This window comes from Corythoichthys intestinalis, chromosome 13, assembly GCF_030265065.1.
Source record: "Corythoichthys intestinalis isolate RoL2023-P3 chromosome 13, ASM3026506v1, whole genome shotgun sequence".
NCBI lineage: Eukaryota > Metazoa > Chordata > Actinopteri > Syngnathiformes > Syngnathidae > Corythoichthys > Corythoichthys intestinalis.
Genome location: NC_080407.1, coordinates 53,247,266 through 53,273,051, shown reverse-complemented (window position 1 = coordinate 53,273,051; position 25,786 = coordinate 53,247,266). Strand labels below are relative to the sequence as shown.

Below are 25,786 nucleotides of genomic sequence, written 5' to 3'. Positions count from 1 at the left end.
AAACGAATAAAAAATTTAATTTGAACCTTTTTTGTAATCGAATTACTCGAGTTAATAGATTAATTCGGTTACAATAATTACAATAAGGTACTGCATATGTGACTGAAAAAAAAAACAAACCAAAAAATGAAATGAAACAAAATGTCGGACGAGACTCCGTCGGAATCACGTAAGACAAGTACGTCATAACCTTGGGACTACCTGTAATTGAATGTGATGACCGTGAGTTGACCTTTTGCACTTTGACCTGACCTTCAGCCGGCGGAGGTGGATTACTCAAGAGTCATCTTCTTTCCCGGCATCACACCGAGCGAGACGGCCATTCTTCGTAAAGCTTTGCGAAAGATGGTCGGTGTCAAAAATTTTTTGCCGCTCCACAACAAGGTAAATTATTTTGTAGGAACTAGCCATGTGCCGGTATGAGATTTTGACGGTATGATAACTATGGAGATAGAATAGTGCCAAAAGAAGTGAGGTTGTAAAATGAAAATTATCTCTGTAAAATGACCAATTTTAACAAAAAAAAAAAACCACTTGTATTTCCAAATATTGCATTGTACAATAAACATGAAAAAAAACCTCAAAGGAATAAATTGTTCTACAAGTTGTTTTTTTCTGTTTGCAAGTTTTTTTTTGTTTGTTCTACAGGTGTTAATTACAAGTGTACAAGTTTTGTCACATTCTTGTCGAGTTTTATGAGCCAAAAAAAGATACTCGTAACCTAGTTTTAAAATAAAAAAATGTCTGTAAAATGACTAATTTTAACTTGTAAAACAAAAAAACAACAACTTGTAGTTCCAAATTTTGCGTTGTGAAATAAACATGAAAAAAAAAACAATGAAAAAAAAAAATTCGACAAGTGTTTTTTTTTTTCCATTTACAGGTGATTTTTTTTGTTCTACGGGTGGTTTTTCTTTGCTACAGGTTAAAGACCACCTATTACAACCTCACGAGTTTTGTCTCCCCCTTGTTGCGTTTTCAGAGACAAAAGTCACTTGTAACCACAGATCAACCCTCAACCCACCTTGACAGTCAACTCAATGAGAATGAAGAAGACACCGTTTTCTCGGAACATAAAGACAACGATGAAGAAGCAGAAGCCTACCAGAAGATTGATTCAATGGAGGATCAGCCAGCTTCCACTGACAATGGGGAGAGGGTCTCAGAAGCATCTGAGAGTCAAGAGCGCAAAGAGTCTCCAAAGAAGCAGGAGCGAACCACTGCCAAAACTCCTGAGCCTGAGAAGGACCTCGTGGTTGATTCTTTACAAGCTAACGATTCTAGTAGCACTCCTATGTCTGGCAAGAGGAGGAGCACCCAGGGAAAGACACAAAAGCACACTGCCAAAATATTTGTCCAAGACTCTGTTGAAGAGGATGCATTCATCACCGTGAGGGCTACCAGAAAAAGAGGAAGGCCTCCTAAGAAAGGCACAGCTAGCGAAAAAGAAAAAACTGTTTCCAGAACATCACCTGAAACTGCTAAGAAAGAAGCGCCGATTGAGAAGATGGTTGTTGTCATAGAGGAACCCACCAATGAGGTCCTGAACCACATTAAGGTTCCGGCGCCAAAGAGAAAAGGAGGAAAGGGAAGACCTAAGAAAGATGTGAAAAAGATGAAAAAGGACACAGCTGATCATGAAGAAGCAGCAGCAACATTTGAGGTAATGGACTCTTTGGAGGACGAGACATCTACTGGGAAGACGCAGAGTAGTCTAAAGATGGAAGATGCTACCAACAGGATGTCTCACGTAAAGCTAAAGGTTGATGTGGAAGCGACAAACCAAGTGGAAGATCAGATTCAAGAAGAGATGAGCACCACAGAAGTTTCTGAGTCTGGAAAGACGGCAGAACCACAAACTGAATTGGAAGACAAAGCAACGAGAAGTGAAAACAAACTAGAGGTTGACATCGAAGAGACTTACCAAACGGAGACACAGAAGCAACAACACTCGCCTCAACCCCTACCACCACACCCCAAGAAAGACCACACACCGCATGTGACCAGCGCTCTGACACTGGACCAGGTGGGACACGTTGAAGAGGACATCTTGACATGCGGCATTGAGAAGCAAAGCCGAACAGATCATGGTAAGTTTCATGAGGGTTTAGAGGGACATACAGAAATCTATGTATGCTAACTAGCTGTAAGTAGCATATTAATCTGAACTAAGTCCTACATGCTGTGGTGCAGAGGGAATTTCCACTAGTGAGGACCAGAGCAACACAGAAGCAAAATCCTGGCATGATGTTCCTCAGCCTCTGGAGAACGCTTCGTCTGATGGACAGCACACGCAAGGTACTTTAACCAAAGCCGAAAAAGATGTGACGGATGCAGAGGCCTCATGTGACACTGCCTTGATACCGAGCCTCCATCTGAAAGAGATGGAGAGGGAAGAGAAAGATGCATCTTCTGAACTGCACATGGAAGGTATGCTAAGAAGAATAAATTGAGGAATAGAGTGAAAACGTCAATTCCAAGGAAGTTAGAATATTGTTAAACAAGTAATGCAGATTACAAAGATTTGCACCTTATTGCAGAAGATGGGTTTGTGTGTCCCAATGATTGTAGGAGCTATGTTGTCAGGGGCTTTGTTCCCCTGGTAGGGTCACCCATGGCAAACGGATCCTATGTGAGGGACCAGACCAAGCGTGGCTCAAATGACGCTCTATGTTGAGTAAGATAAATTTCCTTAGCCTGGACGGAGGTCACCGGGTCTCCCCTGTGGAGCCAGGTCTGGATGAGGGGTTTGTTGGCAAGCGGCGCACTCATGCGGCCCGGCTGGGAGTAGCCTAACAACTTGTGGAAGTGGCCAAGAGGGTTGGGTGCAGAGTGAGCTGAACACTGGTCGAAGGTGTGGACCATGTTGGTCTGATCCCTAGCAACAAACACTGGCACTGGAATGTCATTTCTCTGGTAGGGAAGGAACCTGTAATACAGAACTTCTGAGTATTATCTATCGATTACCGAGGTGGGCGACTGGTGCTGTGGCTGTAAAGTTGGTTGCTCCTGTTGTGGCGGCAATCCGTGAACCCGTCGGTGTACACTTGCGGCAAGGGATGCCTTTTTGGCCAGTTGTTCTTTAGAGACACCTGATGGTCTCTGGTGGTTACTGAGGCAAAATCCCGGGCATGGCACAAGTTCAGGGAGTCCATGGGGAGCAACTTCTATTAAAAATTCTGGTCCACCATCTGGCGTCTCAGGAAGGGAAAGCAGTGCGCCATCAACGCTGTATAGTGGAGATAGTGGCTGCTGAATATCTACCAAGGATGTTGTGAGTCAGTGGAATGAATACTCCTCCGACACGCCTTCCCGTGAGGCAGCAGAGCCCGATGACTTTGAGGTGGGTGGTGAAGTTACTGAGGCGGTCATAAAGCAAAGCCACAGGGGGTTGATGAGATCCACCCAGAGCTTCTAAAGCAGAAGTGGGCAAACCGGTCCTCAAGAACCGCAGTGGGTCCTGATCCAGCACAAGCAGTTTAACCAATGAGGAGACCCGGGAAATATGAAGCACCTGACTGCAATCAACTGATTCTACTTGTAAGACAACAGATTGGTGTCCTCTTGATGGGTTGCAACAAAAACCCGAACCCACTGCGGCCCTGTTTGGAATATTTTGACCACCTCTGTTTTAAAGTCTCTGGATGTTGTGGGGTTGTCTTGGTTGAAAAACGCCTTTGTAACATCGCGTGGACATTGAGACATTGACAGTGCCTCTGAATTGGCAGACCAGGGTGGTGGTGCCCCTTTTTAAAATAGTGGACCAGAGGATGTTTTCCAACTATAGAGGGATCACACTCTCTGGTAAGGTCTATTCAGGGGTACTGGAGAGGAGGGTCCGTCGGAAAGTCTAATCTGATTCAGGAGGAGCAGTGTGGTTTTCGTCCTTGCAGGGTACTCGAGTGGGCATGGGAGTTCGCCCATGTGTTACGTGGACGCGTTCGACTGTGTCCTGTGGAGGTTGCTTCGGCAGGATGAGGTACCGGAACCCCTCATTTGGGTTAGGGTCTGGTGTCAGAGTTGCATTGCCGACAGTCAGTTTGATTCCTTTCCAGCTAGTGCTGCCCTCTGTCACTGATTCTGTTCATAACTTTGTAAGCTTTTATAGTCAGAAAACTTTTGGCTCAAAGACTTGTTTGCTTTTCTGTCCACATTAGAGATCAATACATCCTCAGTGACACTGGACCACATTGGACTTATTGAAAAAGATATCTTGACTAGCTGCATTGAGACGCATAACCAACTGGATCATGGTTAATGACATCTAGTGATAATTTGATAATGAGATATAAATCTAAATGAACTGTGACACGATGCGGTCTAGAGGGGATCTCGACCAGCAAGGACCAGGAACAGCCAGAAGAAGCCGCTCCTCTGGAAAACGAGGAGGAAGTTTCACTGCCAAAACTGGGTAATGGTAAGGAAATTAGGTAACATAGCTTGTTTCGGTTAGCCATGAGAGTGACTGATCATGTTTTCCCATAGACAAACGGATGGTAGAGCTTGCTTCACCGTCAGTGAAACGACTACGTTCTGAGTCTCCGTTTCGTCCCACGGCTTTTGTACTGCCGCCCTTTAATCCCGACAACCCTCTTGGTACAAAAAGCACATAAGATTTATTTCGTGTTTATTCTTCCCTCCAATTTGTATACTTTTTATTGTCGTGCAGGTACAGAGTTTGTCAACCCAAAATCTGTTTATTTCTGCCATCTCTGTTCCGACGTTTATCTGAAAGAGCGTATGGCCAAAGAGGTGCACTGCAAAAGCAGGAAGCATTACAACAATTTGAAGGTACGCTGATGTAAAAGCATCTTTTTACGTGTCATATTTATAGTACTGGCTTCCTTCTACAGAAACACTACAGCAAGTGTGAAAAAGATTCAAGAGCATCTACTCAAGGTGCCGCCGTCCCTGACTGAAATGTTTCCATTTCGGGTTTTTTTATGTACAAAAAAAAAAACTTTGTTGTTTGACTTCTGGATTCTGATATTTTTTATAGCATATGCGAAAATGGAAATAGAACAGATATGTTTTCTGTGTATACAAAAGAATCTCATTAAATTATGGATTCAGATGCATAATGGTTACAGGAAATAACATTTTTGTGGTGTTTCTTTCACGAACGTATGTCGCCCAGATGTACTGTTACAAATTAACATTTTAACGTTTACAGGACCCCAGTAGAGAGGTCGAGTGTATAGTGGTATGAAAGAGTATCTGACCTTTTGCCATGTGGCAAAATGGATTTTGGTTTGTGGCTCTTTTTTTTTTTTGCCGTGTGGCAAAATTAATTTTGCCAGGTGGCAAAACGGATTTTGACATGTGGCATTTTTTTGGTAAGTGGCAAAATGGATTTTGGTTTGTGGCATTTTTTTTTTTGCCATGTGACAAAAATGATTTCGCCATGTTCCAAAATTTATTTTGCCATGTGGCATTTTTTTGTACGTGGCAAAATGGATTTCTGTTTGTGGCGTTTTTTTTTTTTTTTGGGCCATGTGGCAAAATTGATTTTGCCAGGAGGCATTTTTTTTGTACGTGGCAAAATGGATTTCTGTTTGTGGCATTTTTTTGGGCCATGTGGCAAAATTGATTTTGCCAGGTGGCATTTTTTTTGTACGTGGCAAAATGGATTTCTGTTTGTGGCATTTTTTTTTTTTTTTTTTTTTTGGGCCATGTGGCAAAATTGATTTTGCCAGGTGGCATTGTTTTTGCCATGTGGTAAAATTTATTTTGACAGGTCTTTTTTTTTTTTTTTTTGCCAGGTGGCATTTTGTTTGCTGTGGCATTTCTTGGGGTATATGGCATTTTTGACGGCCATGCAAGTACAAATTTTCCATTCATTTTAAATGGCAGAAAAACATGTGGCTGTGATTTTAACTATTTACTTACTATTACAGCGCACTGACATTCAACTGGTGCCCAAGTAAGGCTATGCCATTGACGGCTATGAACGTTCAAATTTTCCATTTATTTTAAATGGCAGAAAAACACATTTTTGGCAAAATCAGCTCTGCCTCATGGCAAATACCACTTTTTGTTCTCGGCGCTGCTGTTCTTAGGCTTACCCCACCAATTTAATTTTTTTATGACATCTATCAAGCCCGCCTCTTCCCTAAAAGCCAAAGTCAAGCTAGGCGCTAACGCTGACACTCCATTGCTGTCGTAGCTCCCGGCCTCTTTTGCTCTTTGCTGACGAAATTCCTGCACGAATTCTCATTTGGGAGACTTGACAGTTCAGATCGGATTTTAACCACATACCTCCAGGATTCCTCAAGTGAAATTTGACTTTTTAAGGCCTAAATAAGACAATTTTTAAAAAACATAATACCTATTTCACAGCCATATCGACCAAGAAAAACAAAACCCGTGAATTTGTGTTGATTTATTTATTCATCTCAAAATAACACATTTTAGAACTATAATTGCAATACTGTTAAACTGCATGATTTAACCTTTACTTTCAGCTTTGTCAGTCTTTTTTAAAATCCGACTCAAATCTAAACCAAACATATAAGATACTTTATAAACATGACAAATAACTTATGGTGTGACATTATAATAACAATGTTTCAAAATCAATTATTTCACAGAAACTCAAGCTCGATTATCTGTTGACAAACCTTCACTTGAACAGAGATGTTGCCTTACTAAAAAAAAACTAAAAATCAGAAGATTAACGTCCTGTTTAGAACAGTCCAGGACATTTGACGCGTCAGTCATGAAGTGCTGAGCCAAACGGTCGATTGGCTTTCACATGTTGGAGTTGACTATCAGCTCCAATGCCGGCATCTCTTCTTCCTTGGACTGCAAAAAAATAATTAAAGCGGCTTTGTAATGGTTTGTTTTGAGAGTGTTTGATTGAGTGCCCTCTAGTGGCAACAGCGAATATGACAACTCATTTCACATGGCTGAAACCTGCTGCTCCCTGTTAGGACCAACATAAGAAAAGTTTCTGTTTGAGCTAATGTTTTTTCATCCATTCATAATGTAGTTTATTGGTGAATTTAACTTTTTTGTTGGAATATGTGTTCGAACCATTTATTAACAGCATTGTAAAAAAAAAAAAAAAAAAAAGCATTTTAGAGCAATTAAGCTAGCTGACTTTTTCTATGCAAGTTAGCCAATTGTTCATTTTTTGTACTTAGAGCCTAATTTATTTACTTTTTCTATACCATTTGAGGCTCAGCTCACTTATTTGTTTTTTTTATGTTCCATATCCGATTAATTGATTATTCATACTAACTAGTTCATCGATTAATCGACTAATAAAATAATTGATAGCTGCATTCCTAGACCAAACTGTTACATACATATCGCCGACTGACCTCAGTATGCACATGGCTGAATCCTGCTGCTCCCTGTTAAGACCAACATAAGTTTTTGTTTGTGCTAAAGTTTTTTAATGCATTTGTAATGTAGTTTTTCGGTGAATTTAGCCATTTTTTGTGGGAATATGTGTTAACAGCACTGTAAAAAAACATTAGCATTTTATAGCATTTAAGCTAACGGACTTTTTCTATGTAAGTTAGCTAATTGTTCTTTTGTTGTACTTACGTAGATCGTTATTAATTTAATAAACCGTTTGAGTGTCAGCTCAGGTGTTTTACATTTTTATTATCCGATTACTCGATTATTTGTACTAACTACTAAAACAATCGATAGCTGCAGCCGGCTGCTCCCTGTTAAGACTAACATAAGCAAAGTTTTTGGTTGAGCTGATGTTTTTTAATTCATTCGTAATGTAGTTTTTTGATGAATTTAGCCGTTCTTTGTGGTAATATGTGTTCGAACCATTTGTTAACCTTAGCATTAGCATTTTATAGCATTTAAGCTAACAGACTTTTGCTATGTAAGTTAGACAATTTTTCTTACGTAGATCGTCATTAATTTAATTTAATAAACCGTTTGAGTGTTAGCTCAGGTGTTTTAAATTTTTATTACCCGATTACTCAATTATTTGAACTAACTACTAAAATAATTGATAGCTGCAGCCGGCTGCTCCCTGTTAAGACTAACATAAGCAAAGTTTTTGGTTGAGCTAATGTTTTTTAATGCATTCGTAATGTAGTTTTTCGGTGAATTTAGCCATTTTTTTGTGGGAATATGTGTTTGAACCACTTGTTAACAGCACTGTAAAAAAACGTTAGCATTTTATAGCATTTAAGCTAACGGACTTTTGCTATGTAAGTCAGCCAATTGTTCTTTTGTTGTAGTTACGTAGATCCTAATTTATTTATTTTTTGACTGTTTGAGGGTCAGCTCAGGTATTTGAAATTTTTATGTTTCTTATCCGATTAATCAACTACTAAAATAATTGATAGCTGCAGCCCTAGACCAAATTGTAACACAAATATCAGCTCGGTATTCACATTGCGGAATCCTACCGCTCCCTGTTAAGACCAAAATAAAATAAGTTTTTGTTTACGCTAATGTTTTTTTAATGCATTGGTTACATACTTTATCAATATATTTAACTGTTTTTTGTGGGAATATGTGTTTGAACCATTTGTTAATAATACTGTAAAAAAACGTTAGCGTTTTATAGCATTTACGCTAATGGACTTTTGCGGTATAAGTTGGTCAATTGCGCTTTTGTTGTACTTACGTAGATCCTCATTTACTTTTTCTAACTGTTTTGAGGGTCAGCTCAGGTATTTAAAATTTTAATGTTTCTTATCCGATTACTCGATTAATCAGCGACTAAAATAATCGCTAGCTTCATCCCTAGACCAAACTGTAACATAAATATCGGCGACTCACCTCGGTAAATACTGGTAATCTGCAGGGTACTGCGTGGCCCTCGCTCATTAGCGCACGGTGGATGTATTTGTCTTCGCTTGTGCGCGTGTCGCAAAGGTAGATCTGCAACACGTCTCCGATGTAACAGTCGAGTAAGCCCACAAGGATATGATTACACATGTACTGGAAGGAATAGGTGGCCTCTGGGGTCCAGTCACCCTGTAACAGAAACTGAAATGAGTCTCCCAGTTTGTTGACTTTTTAAAGACTCTACAGTGTGTCACAAAAGTGAGTACACCCCTCGCATTTCTGCAGATATTTAAGTATATCTTTTCATGGGACAACACTGACAAAATGACACTTTGACACAATGAAAAGTAGTCTGTGTGCAGCTTATATAACAGTTAATTTATTTCCCCCTCAAAATATAGCCATTAATATTTTAACCCCTGGCAACAAAAGTGAGTACACCTCTTAGAAACTACATCCCAAAATGTCCAAATTGAGTACTGCTTGTCATTTTCCCTCCAAAACGTCATTTAACTCGTTAGTGTTACTAGGTCGGACTTTAAGTCGCATCTGAGTGTAGAGTGTATCACAGTATCACACCCCTTAGGAACTACATCCCAAAATGTCCAAATTGAGTACTGCTTGTCATTTTCCCTCCAAAACGTCATGTAACTCGTTAGTGTTACTAGCTCGGACTTTAAGTCGCATCTGAGTGTACAGTGTATCACAGTATCACACCCCTTAGAAACTACATCCCAAAATGTCCAAATTGAGTACTGCTTGTCATTTTCCCTCCAAAACGTCATTTAACTCGTTAGTGTTACTAGGTCGGACTTTAAGTCGCATCTGAGTGTACAGTGTATCACAGTATCACACCCCTTAGAAACTACATCTCAAAATTTCCAAATTGAGTACTGCTTGTCATTTTCCCTCCAAAATGTCATGTGACTCGTTAGTGTTACTAGGTCCAGGTGTGCATAGGGAGCAGGTGTGTTAAAATTTGTAGTCCAGCTCTCACACTCTCTCATACTGGTCTGGTCACTGAAAGTTCCAACATGGCACCTCATGGCAAAGAACTCTCTGAGGATCTTACAAGACGTATTGTTGCGCTACATGAAGATGGCCGAGGCTACAAGAAGATTGCCAATTGTCTAAATCAAATTGGTGCGCATGGCTGTCACCCCAGGAGGAAGCCTCTTCTGAAGACAGTACACGAGAAAGACATGTCAACAAAGCACATGGATTACTGGAACCATGTCCTATGGTCTGATGAGACGAAGATTAATTTGTTTTGTTCCAATGGTCTCAAGCGTGTGTGGCGGCGACCAGGTGAAGAGTACAAAGATAAGTGTGTCATGCCTACAGTCAAGCATGGTGGTGGGAATGTCATGGTCTGGGGCTGCATGAGTCCTGCAGGTGATGGAGAGTTACATTCCATTGAAGGAAACAAACTCCAACATGTGAAATACTGCAGCAGAGCATGATCCCCTCCCTCCAGAAACTGGGTCGCAGGTGTTCCAGCATGACAGTGACCCCTAACACACCTCCAAGATGACCACTGCTTTACTGAAGAGGCTGAGGGTAAAGGTGATGGACTGGCCAAGCATGTCTCCAGACTTGAACCCAACAGAACATCTTTGGGGGATCCTCAAGCGGAAGGTGAAGTCTCAAATCTCTGCAACGTCATCATGGAGGAGTGGAAGAGCATTCCTGTGGCAACCTGTTAAGCTCTGGTCAACTCCATGCCCAGGAGAGTAAAGGCAGTTCTGGATAATAGTGGTGGCCACTCATTATCGGTATACAAGACACCTGTCCACAACCTCAGTCAGTCACACTCCAAACTCCACTATGCCCAAGACCAAAGAGCTGTCGAAGGACACCAGAGACAAAATTGTAGAACTCCACCAGGCTGGGAAGAGTGAATCTGCAATAGATAAAACGCTTGGTGTAAAGAAATCAACTGTGGGAGCAATTATTAGAGAATGGAAGACAACAAGACCAATGATAATCACCCACGATCTGGGGCTCCATGCAAGATCTCACCCCGTGGCGTCAAAATGATAACAAGAACGGTGAGCAAAAATCCCAGAACCACACGGGGATGCCTAGTGAATGACCTACAGAGAGCTGAGACCACAGTAACAAAGGCTACTATCAGTAACACAATGCGCCGCCAGGGACTCAAATCCTGCACTGCCAGACGTGTCCCCCTGCTGAAGAAAGTACACGTCCAGGCCCGTCTGCGGTTTGCTAGAGAGCATTTGGATGATCCAGAACAGGACTGGTAGAATGTGTTATGGTCAGATGAAACCAAAATAGAACATTTTGGTAGAAACAGAGCTTCTTGTGTTTGGAGGAGAAAGAATACTGAATTGCATCCGAAGAACACCATACCCACTGTGAAGCATGGGGGTGGAAACATCATGCTTTGGGGCTGTTTTTCTGCAAAGGGACCAGGACGACTGATCTGTGTAAAAATACATATTGCCATATTTTTTCTTATTTGATATAACCAGTAAATGATCATTGCTTGCTATACTAGGTATAATGTTTAAGTGTTACAAAGTGTTAAAAAGGGTCGGGGTGACAACTGCCTTGCTTCATGGCCGCAACATTGCGTAACTAGACCTTCTAGGACATCTTCAGCATCTTACGTCTAGACTTTCGAGGACAATCTTCCATTCGAGGACATCTTCCATGGCCGCAGCGTTACATAACTGAAGTGTCTGGGTCATTCTGACCACTTTACCTAAGTGCCCTTGCTCACACACGTGTATTTAGTTAGTTCCACCTACATGCTCACACATAGCCAACCAAAATCACATCGGTGTCTCCAGCTTGCTTTCCCCCTCCCTTTAGGGCGGCACCCTTATGTGTTAGGACAAACCCCTAATAAAAGAAAGAGCAAGGAGGTTTTTTTTGGATCAATTTTGGTGACTGTACAGCGTAATCTAGCATTTCTCTGTGTAGTCCCTCCTTGCTCTCCTTGGCCAAGACAACTGAGTGTCTTCTCTCCTTATTTTTGGGTAATTTTACAAATGTCTACCTAAGGGTCTATTTTTGAACTTGACAGAAAGAATGAATGGGGCCATGTATCGAGAGATTTTGAGTGAAAATCTCCTTCCGTCGGCAAGGGCATTGAAGATGTGACGTGGCTGGGTCTAGCCAGTCTCCAGATCTCAACCCCATAGAAAATCTGTGGAGGGAGTTGAAAGTCCGTCTTGCCCAACGACAGCCCCAAAACATCACTGCTCTAGAGGAGATTTGCATGGAAGAATGGGCCAAAATACCAGCATCAGTGACTAAATACTTATTTTCCCCACTGTACTTTTCATTGTGTCAAAGTGTCATTTTGTCAGTGTTGTCCCATGAAAAGATATACTTAAACATCTGCAGAAATGCGAGGGGTGTACTCACTTTTGTGATACACTACATCGTGAATATGTTTGTTTTGTTGCTAACCGAAGTCGGTTTGATTCCGGCCAGCGTTGACAGGACAGCTTGTGCCGGGAGAACGGAGAAACACGTCCTGTGAAAAAACAGATGAGGTTCACTGCAAAACATCCGACAACAACCAGCTATGCTAATGTTAGCATACTTAAGAAACTTCAGGTCAGCAGAGTTAACAGTATAGGTGTCGCCATAATCCACAAGGTAGACTTCCACCTGAGAGTCGCTGGTGATTTGCTTAATGGTCACTCGATAAAACCAAAAGTCTGCGATCTTCACGCAACACTCTTGCCCTGGTCGGATGAATCTCTCTGGCAGTTTGTAGCTCTCAGACACGCCAGGAAAGAGGTAAAATTGTCTGGAAGAACAAGAGAGTCAGTCCAAATCACTTCCTGAAGATCTGAACTTAAATAAGCATACGGTAATAAGAGACGTACTTCATCTTTAACATCATGTTCAGCAAAGCCGACGCATCGGTGCTCTCCGGGAAACTGATGTAGAAATGTCCCGGCGAGACGACGTGTTCTACCTGGACGGCCTCCATCCGTCGACTGCAGTGCCGTGTCGGCTCCCTCAGACGTTCGTCGCGTAAGACATCGACTGGGTGGATACAAATCTCGGAAGCAGAGCCAATCCCGGCACTCTGATGCGGGATGAGGATACGTTGGTTTAGCATTAGCCACAGGTTAGCCTCAGAGCATAGACTCCGCCATCAGTTTACGAGACGGTCCCACAGACATTGCGCCATGCCTCCACGCAAAATGTTGAGTTGGCTTTCACTTTGATAAACTCAAACACGCCGCGTTCTAACGCTAGATTTAGGTGGAAATAGGACATAGGTTTGGAGTGTCTCGAGTGATTTGGTCGAACTGACAACTGAAGTCTATGCTCGGAGTTGTCATAGTATGCACCCCACCTCTGAGGCCTTGGAATCCTCGATGGTGTTCAATATCTCATTTTGACCAGCCCCTCCTTCACAATCTCCGTTGATTTTGCCTTCCTCAGGTGATACTTCATTTAGTGAGAAGGTCTCACATTGTCCGCCACCATCCGCTTGGCTTGAATCAACTAAAAAAAAATGCATGTCATTCATTCACTTTCTCAATTGGCCATCTTCCAAACAAAGGAAATTTAGGCACTAACAATCCATGATTAGTGATTTGTGGCATACAAATGTGCAAAATTCACACACATTACCGTAATTTTTGGACTAAAAGCTGCTACTTTTTCCCGCCATTTTGAATTTTGCCGTTTATAGTCCAGTGTGGCTTATTTGTTGATTTATTTGGGTTAATAGGTAAGACTTTATTTGAAAGTGGCATCATAGGACTGTCATAAGACCAAATGAATCCCATGAAGCTTTGAATAAATTGGCTGCAAAGCTTCAAGAAGCTTTATTTGGCCATCACTGCTCCCTTGAGGGAGACAGTCCGCCTCTACTGCCACCTGCTGTCAACACCGTTGTCCTCCAACATGCCTCCGAGCATGCATTGCAGCGCTACAGATGTAAATTATACTAAAAATTCAAGTTCTGTGCGAATTATTTCTTCAGTTACTGTTCTACTTGTTTCATTAATTGCTAGTGATGGTTTTTAGTAACATTTTATTTGACAAATGCATCATAGGACTGTCATAAGACCAATTGGGTGCAAAGCTTCATTTGGCCATCACTGCTCCCTTGGGGGAGACAGTCAGCCTCTACTGCCACCTGCTGTCAACACCGTTGTCCTCCAACATGCCTCCGAGCATGCATTGCAGCACTACAGATGTAAATTTGTAATTTGTAAACTTGTTTCATTTATTGCTAGTTCTGGTATTTGGTAACACTTTATTTGACAGTGGCACTATAACACTTCCATAAAACAATCATAATTATGAATGCTTATGATGATTGTCATTTAGTATTATCCAGTAAATCTGTCACTAACTCCATTTATGTCCTAGTGGGATCTTTTACATCCATTCAAAAGTGAGATAATTTGCCAGATGACACAAATTGACATCTGTCATAAGCATTCATTAATGGTCATGGCAGTGTCATGCCATAGTTATGATGGTCTTATGATAGTCTTATGGCGCCACTGTCAAATAAAGTGTTACCAAATACCATAACTAGCAATTAATGAAACAACTAGAACAGTAACTGAAGAAATGATTAGCACAGAACATGAATTTTTAAAATGTAATTTACATCTGTAGCGCTGCAATGAATGCTTGGAGGCATGTTGGAGGACAACAGTGTTGTCAGCAGGTGGCAGCAGAGGTTGACTGTCTCCCCCAAGGGAGCGATGGCCTATAGTCCAGTGTGGCTTATTTGTTGATTTATTTGGGTTAATAGGAAACACTTTATTTGACAGCGGCATCATAGGACTGTCAAAGTTTTGGCTGCAAAGCTTCAAGAAGCTTCATTTGGCCATCACTGCTCCCTTGGGGGAGACAGTCAGCCTCTACTGCCACCTGCTGCCAGCACTGTTGTCCTCCAACATGCCTCCTAGCATACATTGCAGCGCTACAGATTCGTGTTCTGTGCTAATTATTTCTTCAGTTACTGTTCTACTTGTTTCATTAATTGCTAGTGATGGTATTTGGTAACCCTTTATTTGACAGTGGCAACATAACACTGCCATAAGACAATCATAATTATGACACGGCACAATCATGGACATGAAAGAATGCTTATGACTGTTGTTATTTAGTGTCATCTGCCATTTAAGTCCTGCTTGGATCTTTTACATCCATTCAAAAGTGAGATAATTTGCCAGCTGACATAAACTGACATGTCATAAGTAGGGCTGTCAAAATGATTGCGTTAACGGGCGGTAATTAATTTTTTAATCACGTTAAAATATTTGACGCAATTAACGCACATGTCCCGCTCAAACAGATTAAAATGACAGTACAATGTAATGTCCGCTTGTTACTTGTTTTTTTTGGTGTTTGGCGCCCTCTGCTGGCGCTTGGGTCCAACTGATTTTATGGGTTAGTACCATGAGTGAGCATGGTGTAATTATTGACATCAACAATGGCGAGCTACTAGTTTATTTTTTGATTGAAAATTTTACAAATTTTAATAAAACGAAAACATTAGGAGGGGGTTTTAATATAAAATTGCTGTAACTTGTACTTACATTTATCTTTTAAGAACTACAAGTCTTTCTATCCATGGACCGCTTTAAGAGAATGTTAATAATGTTAATGCCATCTTGTTGATTTATTGTTATAATAAACAAATACAGTACTTATGTACAGTATGTTCAATGTATATATGTCTTGTGTCTTATCTTTCCATTACAACAATAATTTACAGAAAAATATGGCATATTTCATATATGGTTTGCATTGTGATTAATTAATTTTTAAACTGTAATTAACTCGATTAAAAATTTTAATCGTTTGACAGCCCTAGTCATAAGTATTCATTAATGCTCATGGCAGTGTCATGCCATAGTTATGATGGTCTTATGACAGTCTTATGACGCCAATGTCAAATAAAGTGTTACAAAATACCATAACTAGCAATTAATGAAACAACAAGAACAGTAACTGAAGAAATGATTAGCACAAAACATGATTTTTTAAAATGTAATTTAAATCTGTAGCGCTGCAATGCATGCTAGGAGGCATGTTGGAGGAAAAGTGTTGTCGGCAGCAGAGGTCGACTGTCCTCCCCAAGGGAGCAGTGATGACCAAAAGAAGCTTCTTGAAGCAATGAAGCTTTGCAGCCAATTGGTTCAAAGCTTCATGGGGTTCATTTGGTCTTATGACAGTCCTACTGTATAAGGCCCCTATCAAATAAAGTGTTACCGGTGGTGTAAATAACCCATGATTCAGTGAGGACAGCTGCGGCTTATAGTCCAGCTCGGCTTGCAAATGCTGTTTTTTTGTCAAATTTTGGGGGTAGCAGCTTATAGTTAGCTGAAAATTACAGTGGGTACCTCGGGTCTCGACACAGTCTGCAGCTGCATTACATTGTTGAACATGTTCTTCTGCTGGTACCGTGGGGCAGTGACTATTCCCGACCAGAGTGTTTTCTTCATTGGAAGGACTCTGAAAAGCAGCCAAAATGACAATTCTCAAAACGGATCATCCCATAAACAGACGAAAAAGTAGGCAATGTTACGTCCTTTTAAAATACACACCTCCAGCACCATTGTCTGAGACCGGGGTGGATCTGCTTCAAGGCCCTTCTTCACTGTTGCTGGCTGACGTTTTGGTCGCTCTTGATGAAAACTGATCGAGGCGCCTTCCAATACAACGGGAGCAGTTGAACCGACAAATTCTAAATGCAGTGGTACCTCTACTTACGAACATCTCACAACGTCTCAGTACTTTTCCACCAAGCTACAGTACCTTGAGTGCAAATGTGTGTTCAAAACAAAGATATCTTGCCTGCTCAAGAGTGTGACTGTTAATTCAATCAAGAGTGTGACTGTTAATTCAATCAAGAAGTGTGATTGTTCAATCAATGACCAGAATACTGCCACGTTGGACAACAGTGTTGTAACTGTATTCTGCTCAGTAACAAGCCCTCAATAAAACTTGCAGCGTGGGGGAGTTCGGAGAGAGACTTCGATGAGACATTGGTCGGGGAACATGTTTCCTGGCTCTCCCAACCTGCAGGTTGAAAAATGTCAACTCTCTGACTCTGTCTCACTGTGCCCTGCCTTTTGTCAGCTTGCCTTGGGTAAATAAGTTAAAGAACGAGTTTTAGACCCAACATTTTGTATACGGAGAGCCGTATAGAGTCGCAACACTCCCATACGGATCCATTATACGATTTTACTTCCGGGTTTTCCGGGTCCGCTAGCTTAAATGCTTCGAATGCTAACGTATTTACAATTCTCATAACAAATCGCTCACACGTAACTCCACAAACTGTAGCTCTAAACTTAATTACAAATGCAGACACAAACATATATTAGCTGAAACAACTTCCATCCTTATGTGGGCCAAACCAGAGCAAAGCTGTCGTTTATCCATGTCAGATGAGTCTGCTCCTCATTCATACAAGGCGACAGTCAAGCCAGACCATACAGTGCCACCAGAGGGCAGTGTATCCTCCATAAATAAACAAAATAGAATACTTTTGGATCATTATTTTCAGATTTAGGGATACTTAAAGAATTCCGACTTCCATGGAAATTCGGGTTACGTCGCCAGCGTAGGAACGGAACTTGCTCATACCCCGGGGACTACCTGCAATTTCGTAAGTAGTACTGGGCGTGTCATATTTTGCACCCCATCAGAAACGGCCACGAATGCAGCGATTCCTAAGTAAACACCAAAAACTTTCTATGAAGAAAGGAATAAGTACTTTGGTTTGGTTATAGACGCACACGAAGGAAAGTTTTCCACATACACATTCTACCATGAGGCTGTGCTCAACTCGACTGCACCGGTAGCGTCTTCCCCGTGTCGTTAAGAATTCATTCATGCCATTCGAGCCAATTTCGTAAGTAGAGGTACCAACCTACATTCTCAATGAACAAAAAAAAAGAACACTTACATGACTGCGTCAGATTTGGAAACTGATTGCGCCTGTCCCAAAATGGAGGGTCATTCCATGCATTTTCTCTCAGGACAATTATGTCCGAGTTTTTGGCGGGGAAAATGAAGATCATATCTGCCACCGCGTATAACATCTCTCTGAGGGTCTTGAAACCAAACTTGTGGGGGAAGAGAAAAAAGCCAAACTGTTGCATGTATCGGTCCCTAAGGTCACTCAACATCATCGGTCCCTGGAACAGTCCGCATCAGATACATGATGAGCATACACAGCTGACAAATTGTCTTCAAACTCTTTTACAGTCCCTGACAAAAGTCTTGTCGCTTATCCATTTTGTAGAAACGATTGCTAATAACCTGACTTTTAATGATTCAATTGGTTTCAGAAATGGCTCATGAAAGCTAAGACCCTCCCAAATGATGTTGAATGTAGTGCTGCAACGATTAATCGATTAACTCGAGTATTCGAATACAAAAAATATTTGAATTTTGTTGCTTCGAGTATTCGTTTAATTAAAGCGGTGTAGGGCTGCAGCTATCGATTATTTTAGTAGTCGATTAATCGATGAACTAGTTAGTTCGAATAATCGAGTAATCGGATAAGGAACATGAAAAATTAAAATACCTGGGATGAGCCTCAAACGGTATAAAAACAGATAAATGAGGATCTATGTACAACAAAAAACATTTAGCTAACTTACATAGCAAAAGTCTGCTAGCTTAAATGCTATAAAATGCTAACGGTTTTTTACACTGCTCTTAACAAATGGTTAAGACTCACATTCCCACAAAAAACGGATAAATATACCTATAAACTAAATTACAAATGCATTAAAAAACTTAAGCCCAAACAAAAACTTGGTCTTAACAGGGAGCAGTTGCATTCAGCCATGGGAAATGAGGTAGACCATAGAGTAGTATATCCACCCTAATCAATAAAACCTAAATGTAAACACTTTCAAAATAAACTATTACAACGCCACTTAAACGAATACAAAATTTAATTCGAATATTTTTTTCTAATCGAATACTCGAGTTAATCGATTAATCGTTGCAGTACTAAAGCTGTGTTTTAATGGTTTATTTTGAAAGTGTTTGCAATTAGTTTTATTGATGAGGGTGGGGTACACTGCCCTCTGGTCTGCTTCTTTTTACATGGCTGAACCCAACTACACCCTGTTAAGACCAACGTAAGTTAAGTTTTTGTTTGAGCTAATGTTTTTTAATTCTTAATTTAGTTTATAGGCATATTTAGCTGTTTTTCGTGGGAATATGTGTCTGAAACATTTGTTAAGAGAATTGTAAAAAACAAAACAAAAAAAAAAACACATGGCTGAATCCATCTGCTTCCTGTTAAGACCAACATAAGCTAGGTTTTTGTTTGAGCTAATGTTTTTTTAATGCATTCGCAATTTGGTTTATTTGTATATTTAGCCATTTTTTGTGGGAATATGTGTCTAAACCATTTGTTAAGAGCATTGGGAAAAAAAAGTTGGCATTTTATAGCATTTAAGCTAGCTGACTTTTTCTATCTAAGTTAGCCAGTTGTTCTTTTGTTGTACGTAGATCCTCATTTAAAAAAATTATATATACCATTTGAGGCTTAGCTCAGGTTTTTAAATTTTTCATGTTCCTTATCTGATTACTCAAGAACTACAAGTCTTTCTATCCATGGATCGCTTTAACAGAATGTTAATAATGTTAATGCCATCTTGTTGATTTATTGTTAAAATAAACAAATACAGTACTTATGTACCGTATGTTGAATGTATATATCAATCTTGTGTCTTATCTTTCATTCCAACAATAATTTACAGAAAAATATGGCATATTTTAAAGATGGTTTGAATTGCAATTAATTGCGATTAATTACGATTAATTAATTTTTAAGCTGTAATTAACTCGATTAAAAATTTTAATCGTTTGACAGCCCTATTATTAACATTCTGTTAAAGTGATCCATGGCTAGAAAGACTTGTAGTTCTTAAAAGATAAATGTTAGTACAAGTTATAGAAATTTCATATTAAAACCCCTCTTAATGTTTTTATTTTAACAAAATTTGTAAAATTTTCAATTAAAAAATAACCTAGTAGCTCGCCATTGTTGATGTCAATAATTACACAATGCTCATGGTGCTGAAACCTATAAAATCAGTCGCACCCAAGCGCCAGCAGAGGGCGACAAAACACCAAAAAACAAAAGTAACAATTGGACATGATACTTTGCTGTCATTTTAATCTGTTTGAGCGGGGCATGTACGTTAAATGCGTCAAATATAAATATTGCTAGTGATGGTATTTGGTAACACTTTATTTGACAGTGGCAACATAACAGTGCCATAAGACAATCATATTTATGACACGACACTATCATGGACATGAAAGAATGCTTATGACTGTTGTTATTTAGTGTCATCTGCCATTTATGTCCAGCTGCGATCTTTTACATCCATTCAAAAATGAGATAATTTGCCGGCTGACACAAATTGACATGTCATAAGTAGGGCTGTCAAAATGATCTCGTTAACGGGCGGTAATTAATTGTTTTAATTAATCACGTTAAAATATTTGACGCAATTAACGCACATGCCCCGCTCAAACAGATTAAAATGACAGTACAACGTAATGTCCGCTTGTTACTTGTTTTTTGGTGTTTGGCGCCCTCTGCTGGCGCTTGGGTCCAACTGATTTTATGGGTTAGTACCATGAGTAAGCATGGTGTAATTATTGACAGCAACAATGGCGAGCTACTAGTTTATTTTTTGTTTGAAAATTTTACAAATTTTATTAAAACAAAAACATTAAAAGGGGGTTTTAATATAAAATTTCTATAACTAACATTTATCTTTTAAGAACTACTAGTCTTTCTATCCATGGATCGCTTTAACAGAATGTTAATAATGTTAATGCCATCTTGTTGATTTATTGTTATCATAAACAAATACAGTACTTATGTACAGCATGTTCAATGTGCATATCCGTCTTATCTTTCCATTCCAACAATAATTTACAGAAAAATATGGCATATTTTATAGATCGTTTAAACTGCGATTAATTACGATGAATTAATTTTTAAGCTGTGATTAACTCGATTAAAAATTTTAATCGTTTGACAGCCCTAATAATTTTGTATTTGAACTTGAAGTACATTTTTTGTTCAATTTTTACACGACTTTCTGTAGGCGACAAGACTTTTGCTAAAATTTGACCTTTATGTCTTCATCAAATGAGAAATCTTTTTTCAGCGAAACAAATATAGTACATTCGACATCATTTGGGAGGGTCTTAGCTTTCATATGAGCCATTTCTGAAACCAATTGAATGATTAAAAAAGTCTGGTTATTAGCAAGTTTTTCTACAAAATGGATAAGCGACAAGACTTTTGTCAGGGACTGTAGAATAAAAAGGAGACTATAATAGTTACTTGATAGAGGAGCTGTTTTAGCTGTGCCCTAAAAATGGCGATTGGAAGTATGAGCGGACGCACGGGCGGAATGGTTTTCCTCTTAGACATGCGTTGCTTTGCCACCAGCTTCTCAATATGTAGTGTGGAAGGGTCGCTAACAGCTACAAAGGCACAGATGTACTGTAAACATGCACTGTTACAGCTAGCAACGTGCTAAACCGTCAAATACCTTTCAAGAGCGGATAGCCACCGAAGTTTTGTTGCACATACACCACGTCCGGCATTGCCATGGCCATGTGGACAACATTACTGAAACCCAGGATATTCAACGGCATCGGATGTCCCAGCATGTTGGCGTAATCCTGCATCAGCTGTCTGGGGTCCAAACCAGTTTTGGATGAAATGAGCAAAGAACGGACGTTCTTCTTGAGATCATCCATGATCTTTGCTTTGTTGACTTTTTCAGTTGACATCTGTAAGAAAGCCAGAAAACTGATAAATATACGTGTATCATTGTCGTGTTAAAGCGATTCAGGTTTTATCATTCCGAAATACTTCAAAATTACAACCATTGACATCAGCAACGAACAAATGCTAGGCTAGGACGTGACGATTCGTATCAAGGACACGTCATAAAGAACTTAAACGTTACGTCAATGTCCATATTAGGGCTCCAGCTATCGATTATTTTAGTAGTCGATTATTCGATTATCTATTTAGTTCGAATAATCGGATAAGGACCATAGAAAAATTTAAATATTTAAGCTGAGCCTGAAATGGTATTTAAAAAAAAAAGAGGATCTATGTACAACAAAAGAACAGTTGGCTAACTTACATAGCAAAAGTCCGCTAGCTTAAATGCTATAAAATGCTAACTTTTTTCCCCCAATGCTCTTAACAAATGGTTTAGACACATATTCCCACAAAGAATGGCTAAATATACAAATAAACCAAATTGCGAATGCATTAAAAAACATTCGCTCAAACAAAAACCTAGCTTATGTTGGTCTTAACAGGAAGCAGATGGATTCAGCCATGTGAAATGAGGTAGACTAGAGGGCCGTGTATCCACCCAAATCAATAAAACTAAATGCAAACAATTCCAAAACAAACCATTACAACGCCACTTTAACTCATTTGCTCCCAAAAGCGTATAAATAAGTTCATTTTTAATTGTTTCAGTGTCCCAAAGATGAAAGTTTTACGTTTTTTTTTTTTTTTAAACATACTAAATGCAAACAATTTCAAAACAAATCATTACAACACCACTTTAAAGAAACAAATTAATCGATTAATCGTTGCAGCGCTAGTCCATATAGTAAGGTCGTTTTCAAAGGCTTAAACCAAAGTTGAAGTACGTTTCTGTGGATTTTTCTCCCAATTTCCGACTCCGCGTCGACGTAGTCAGGGGCAAGCTTACAGCAGGAGAACTGACGTGATTTTCAAAATAAAGCGTGTAAGGAAAATCTTTTAATTTGATGTGCTATTATGACTTACAGCAAATAGTGCATAAATAATTAGCTAGCTATTAGTTAAATTACATAATTTATATAATATAATATGTTGAATCTTAAAAAAAAACAAAAAAAAACAATCATTTGCAAGGCATGGCGGCTTTTATTTTGGTGTGGCGGTGCGCCACAATTTTTGTATATATAGGGGAAACCCTGATTACAGTGGAAGATTTTGGTAGCAACTGCCTCAATTTTCGGACTATAAGGCGCACCCACCAAATTTGACACGAAAATTTGTGTCATTTGTTCATAGATAAGCTGCAATGTAACACCAAACGATATTAACCGGGAAGCTTTATTTGACAGTGGCATCATAAGACTGTGTAAGACCAAATGAACTACAAAGAAGCTTTGGACCAATTGCCTGCAAAAAATCTTCATTTGGTCATCACTGCTCCCTTGGAGGAGACAGTCAACCTCTGCTGACACCTGCTGTCAACACTTTTGTCATCCAACATGCCTCCTAGCATGCACAGCAGCGCTACAGATGTATATAACAATCAAAATGCATGTTCTGTGCCAATAATGTCTTCAGTTACTGTTCTAGTTGTTTCATTAATTTCTAATAATGGTATTTGGTAACACTTCATTTGACAGTGGCGCCGTAAAACTGTCAACAGACCATCATAATTATGACATGACACTGCCATGAGCATGACAGAATGCTTATGACAGATGTCATTTTGTGTCATCCGGCAAATTATCTCCCTTTTGAATGGATGTAAAAAGATCTGAGCTTGAAATAAATGGTGTTCGTGACATATGTGCCAGGTGATACTGAATGACATCTGTCATAAGCATTCATTAATGCCCATGATAGTGTCATGTCATAATTATGACGGTCTTATATGACCGTCAAATAAAGTGTTACCTATTAACCCAAATTAATCGACAAATAAACCGCACTGGACTATAAGTCGCAGGATTCAAAATGAGATAAAAAGCTAACGGCGTTGGCTCTCGACCTCTTACCCACAATGCCGTGCATTCGTTTCTGTTCTAGGGGCTTTAATAAAAAACTGAGTCGACACACACATACTGATGTATAAACAAAAGCTTTAGAAGTGCGTATGACACCAAAAAGCATGTTTGTTTCATATTTCTTCTATGCTTATAATCAGGCGCGCCTTATAGTGCAAAAATTACGGTATCCGGATCGTCTCAAAATTTGATTCTAATATTAATTTAAGATGTCCCGACCGATCGATCGGGTTAGGGGTTATAGTCCGAAAATTATAGTAGTTGCTACCAAAATCTTTCACTATAATCAGGGTTTCCCCTAAAAATTGTGGCGCACCGCCACACCAAAATAAAAGCTGCCATGCCTTGCAAATGAGATTTATTTATTTATTTTTTATTTTTTTAAGGTTCAAATCAGATCGAACGGGTCCGATCACGTCATTTTCAAAGTATCGGAATCGGCAAAAAAATATCGGGCATGCCTTTTTTCAAAATATATATATATTTGAATTAAATCGTTTTCCAATTGTATTTCACGTTACAGACAAAATGTCTTACATTCATCCAGAGTCTTTAGTTTTGGCTTAAAGTAGGGCTATCAAATTTATCGTGTAAACGGCGGTAATTAATTTTTAAAAAATTAATCACGTTAAAATATTTAATGCAATTAACGCATGCGCTGCACCACCCACTCACGCATTGTCGCGTTCAAGCTATAATGGCGCCGTTTTACCTATACAGTATATAGAGCTAACAGGCAGCGTAAAATGAGTAGAGAGAATTTTGGCAGTCTTTGGAGCCTCTTTTTCATTGGCTAATACCTTAAAATCACTCTCTCAGCAATTAGAAATATCGTGGGAAGCAATGTTGGGAAGAATGAGTGGTTGATCTTTTCCTTAACACCCTATGTTACTTCCAAACGCAGAGAAGATATATCAATTGGTGCCACTACGCATGGTCATGGTTGCACTTCCCATCATGCATTTGGGCAGAACAGTTAAATGGCTACAGTATCATTTACTGAAAGCTCAACAAATACACTAGATGGCAATATTTAGTCACAATATACAAAGTCACATTTATTCTTTAAGAATTACAAGTCTTTCTCACAGAAATAATAATGTAAAATAAATTCATAATGTAAATGCCATCTTGAGGATTTATTGTCATAATAAACAAATACAGTACTTATGTACTGTATGTTGAATGTATATATTCGTCCGAGTTTTATTCATTTTATTCTTAATGCATTGCCAAAATGTATATGATCGGGAAAAATTATCGGGAATGATTGGAATTGAATCGGGAGCACAAAAAAAAAAGCTATCGGCTCGGGAGATATCGGGATCGGCAGATACTCAAACTAAAACGATCGGGATCGGATCGGGAGCAAAAAAACATGATCGGAAAAACCCTAATAATAATAATGCTATTTTTATGACTTGTTTTTTTAATCCTGTCGTACGCACTTTAATCAATAATCATTCAAACCATTGGTCAACAGTTCTTGGAGTCGTTTGTGCTTCCTCTTATTTGATCATGAAAGACTTGTGGAGAATAAAGGGAATCACGTGACACTTTTGTGTTCATCAAAGGACTAAACATAACTGGACTCACTTTTATGGCACCAAATTGTATTGATTTCACTTATCATAGATTTCGTTATTTTTTCAAACACCTACAGTTAAACTGGATCGAATATTATCTTCATTAATTTGAATAACTCTTTGAAGTTAGCAATGTGACTCACTTTGTGAGTTGTCTCGAAGAATGCAATATAAATACAATCCTGAATAGCTAATATTTATAGATGTAAAAATATCTAGCAAGCCAATTAACCAACTAGAACTTGCCGCAGCTCAAACTGTACTATTAATTCCAAACATTGTAAAATTCACGTCACAAAACCGTTCACGTTGTTAATGCTCGCTCCTCATAGTCAACATAATTAAAAAAATGACCATGTTAACACGTTAGCACCTGCTCTGCTAAAAAGTACCAAAGTTAGCTTTTGACCGTCAAGGCCAGCTTAAGCAGCGCCATTAAGGGGGAAACTCAACTACGAATTAATTATTAAATACAATCAATTAATTAGTCAACACTTACCGCTGACGTTCACAGTTGACACTCGTGATTGTGTAGTAACACGATCTGCTCGTGGTGCTTGCTGATGACGTCACAAAAACGCTCGTGTAGCATTCGG

General features: G+C 39.4%; 2 protein-coding genes across 10 annotated transcripts in view; one reads left to right on the top strand and one right to left on the bottom strand.

The window, feature by feature from the left end:
* Positions 1 to 7,069, top strand: part of LOC130928742 (zinc finger protein 638-like) — a 27,575-nt gene extending 20,506 nt beyond the window's left edge. For 2 of the 9 annotated variants that reach the window (XM_057855472.1, XM_057855473.1), the window contains 8 exons: positions 259 to 384; positions 983 to 2,090; positions 2,194 to 2,430; positions 4,158 to 4,253; positions 4,325 to 4,417; positions 4,486 to 4,596; positions 4,670 to 4,791; positions 4,854 to 7,069. In XM_057855472.1, the coding sequence (XP_057711455.1) occupies positions 259 to 384; positions 983 to 2,090; positions 2,194 to 2,430; positions 4,158 to 4,253; positions 4,325 to 4,417; positions 4,486 to 4,596; positions 4,670 to 4,791; positions 4,854 to 4,919 (1,959 nt within the window). In that variant the 3' untranslated portion in view covers positions 4,920 to 7,069. Of the gene's footprint in view, positions 1 to 258; positions 385 to 982; positions 2,091 to 2,193; positions 2,431 to 3,893; positions 4,418 to 4,485; positions 4,597 to 4,669; positions 4,792 to 4,853 lie in introns of those variants that run through there. The other 7 variants (XM_057855474.1, XM_057855476.1, XM_057855477.1 and 4 more) reach the window with 7 other exon arrangements.
* LOC130928744 (tudor domain-containing protein 5-like) lies at positions 6,377 to 25,786 on the bottom strand. Its single transcript, XM_057855479.1, has 12 exons — positions 25,690 to 25,786; positions 21,339 to 21,582; positions 21,128 to 21,270; positions 17,705 to 17,936; positions 16,338 to 16,441; positions 16,134 to 16,245; positions 13,115 to 13,266; positions 12,636 to 12,841; positions 12,347 to 12,556; positions 12,211 to 12,277; positions 8,761 to 8,958; positions 6,377 to 6,804 (listed from the first exon to the last, which is right to left on the bottom strand). Exons 2-12 carry the CDS (start codon positions 21,580 to 21,582, stop codon positions 6,751 to 6,753), a joined length of 1,722 nt encoding a protein of 573 aa, XP_057711462.1. The 5' UTR covers positions 25,690 to 25,786; the 3' UTR covers positions 6,377 to 6,750.

What these genes read in the sequence shown, in the direction of transcription:
- LOC130928744 (XM_057855479.1), bottom strand. Translation starts at nt 21,582, where the DNA reads ATGTCAACTGAAAAAGTCAACAAAGCAAAGATCATGGATGATCTCAAG. An exon ending in TGGCTATCCGCTCTTGAAAG is followed by an intron (nt 21,271 to 21,338) that starts GTATTTGACGGT and finishes GTGCCTTTGTAG; the next exon opens with CTGTTAGCGACCCTTCCACA. An exon ending in AACATGATGTTAAAGATGAA is followed by an intron (nt 12,557 to 12,635) that starts GTACGTCTCTTA and finishes TTGTTCTTCCAG; the next exon opens with ACAATTTTACCTCTTTCCTG.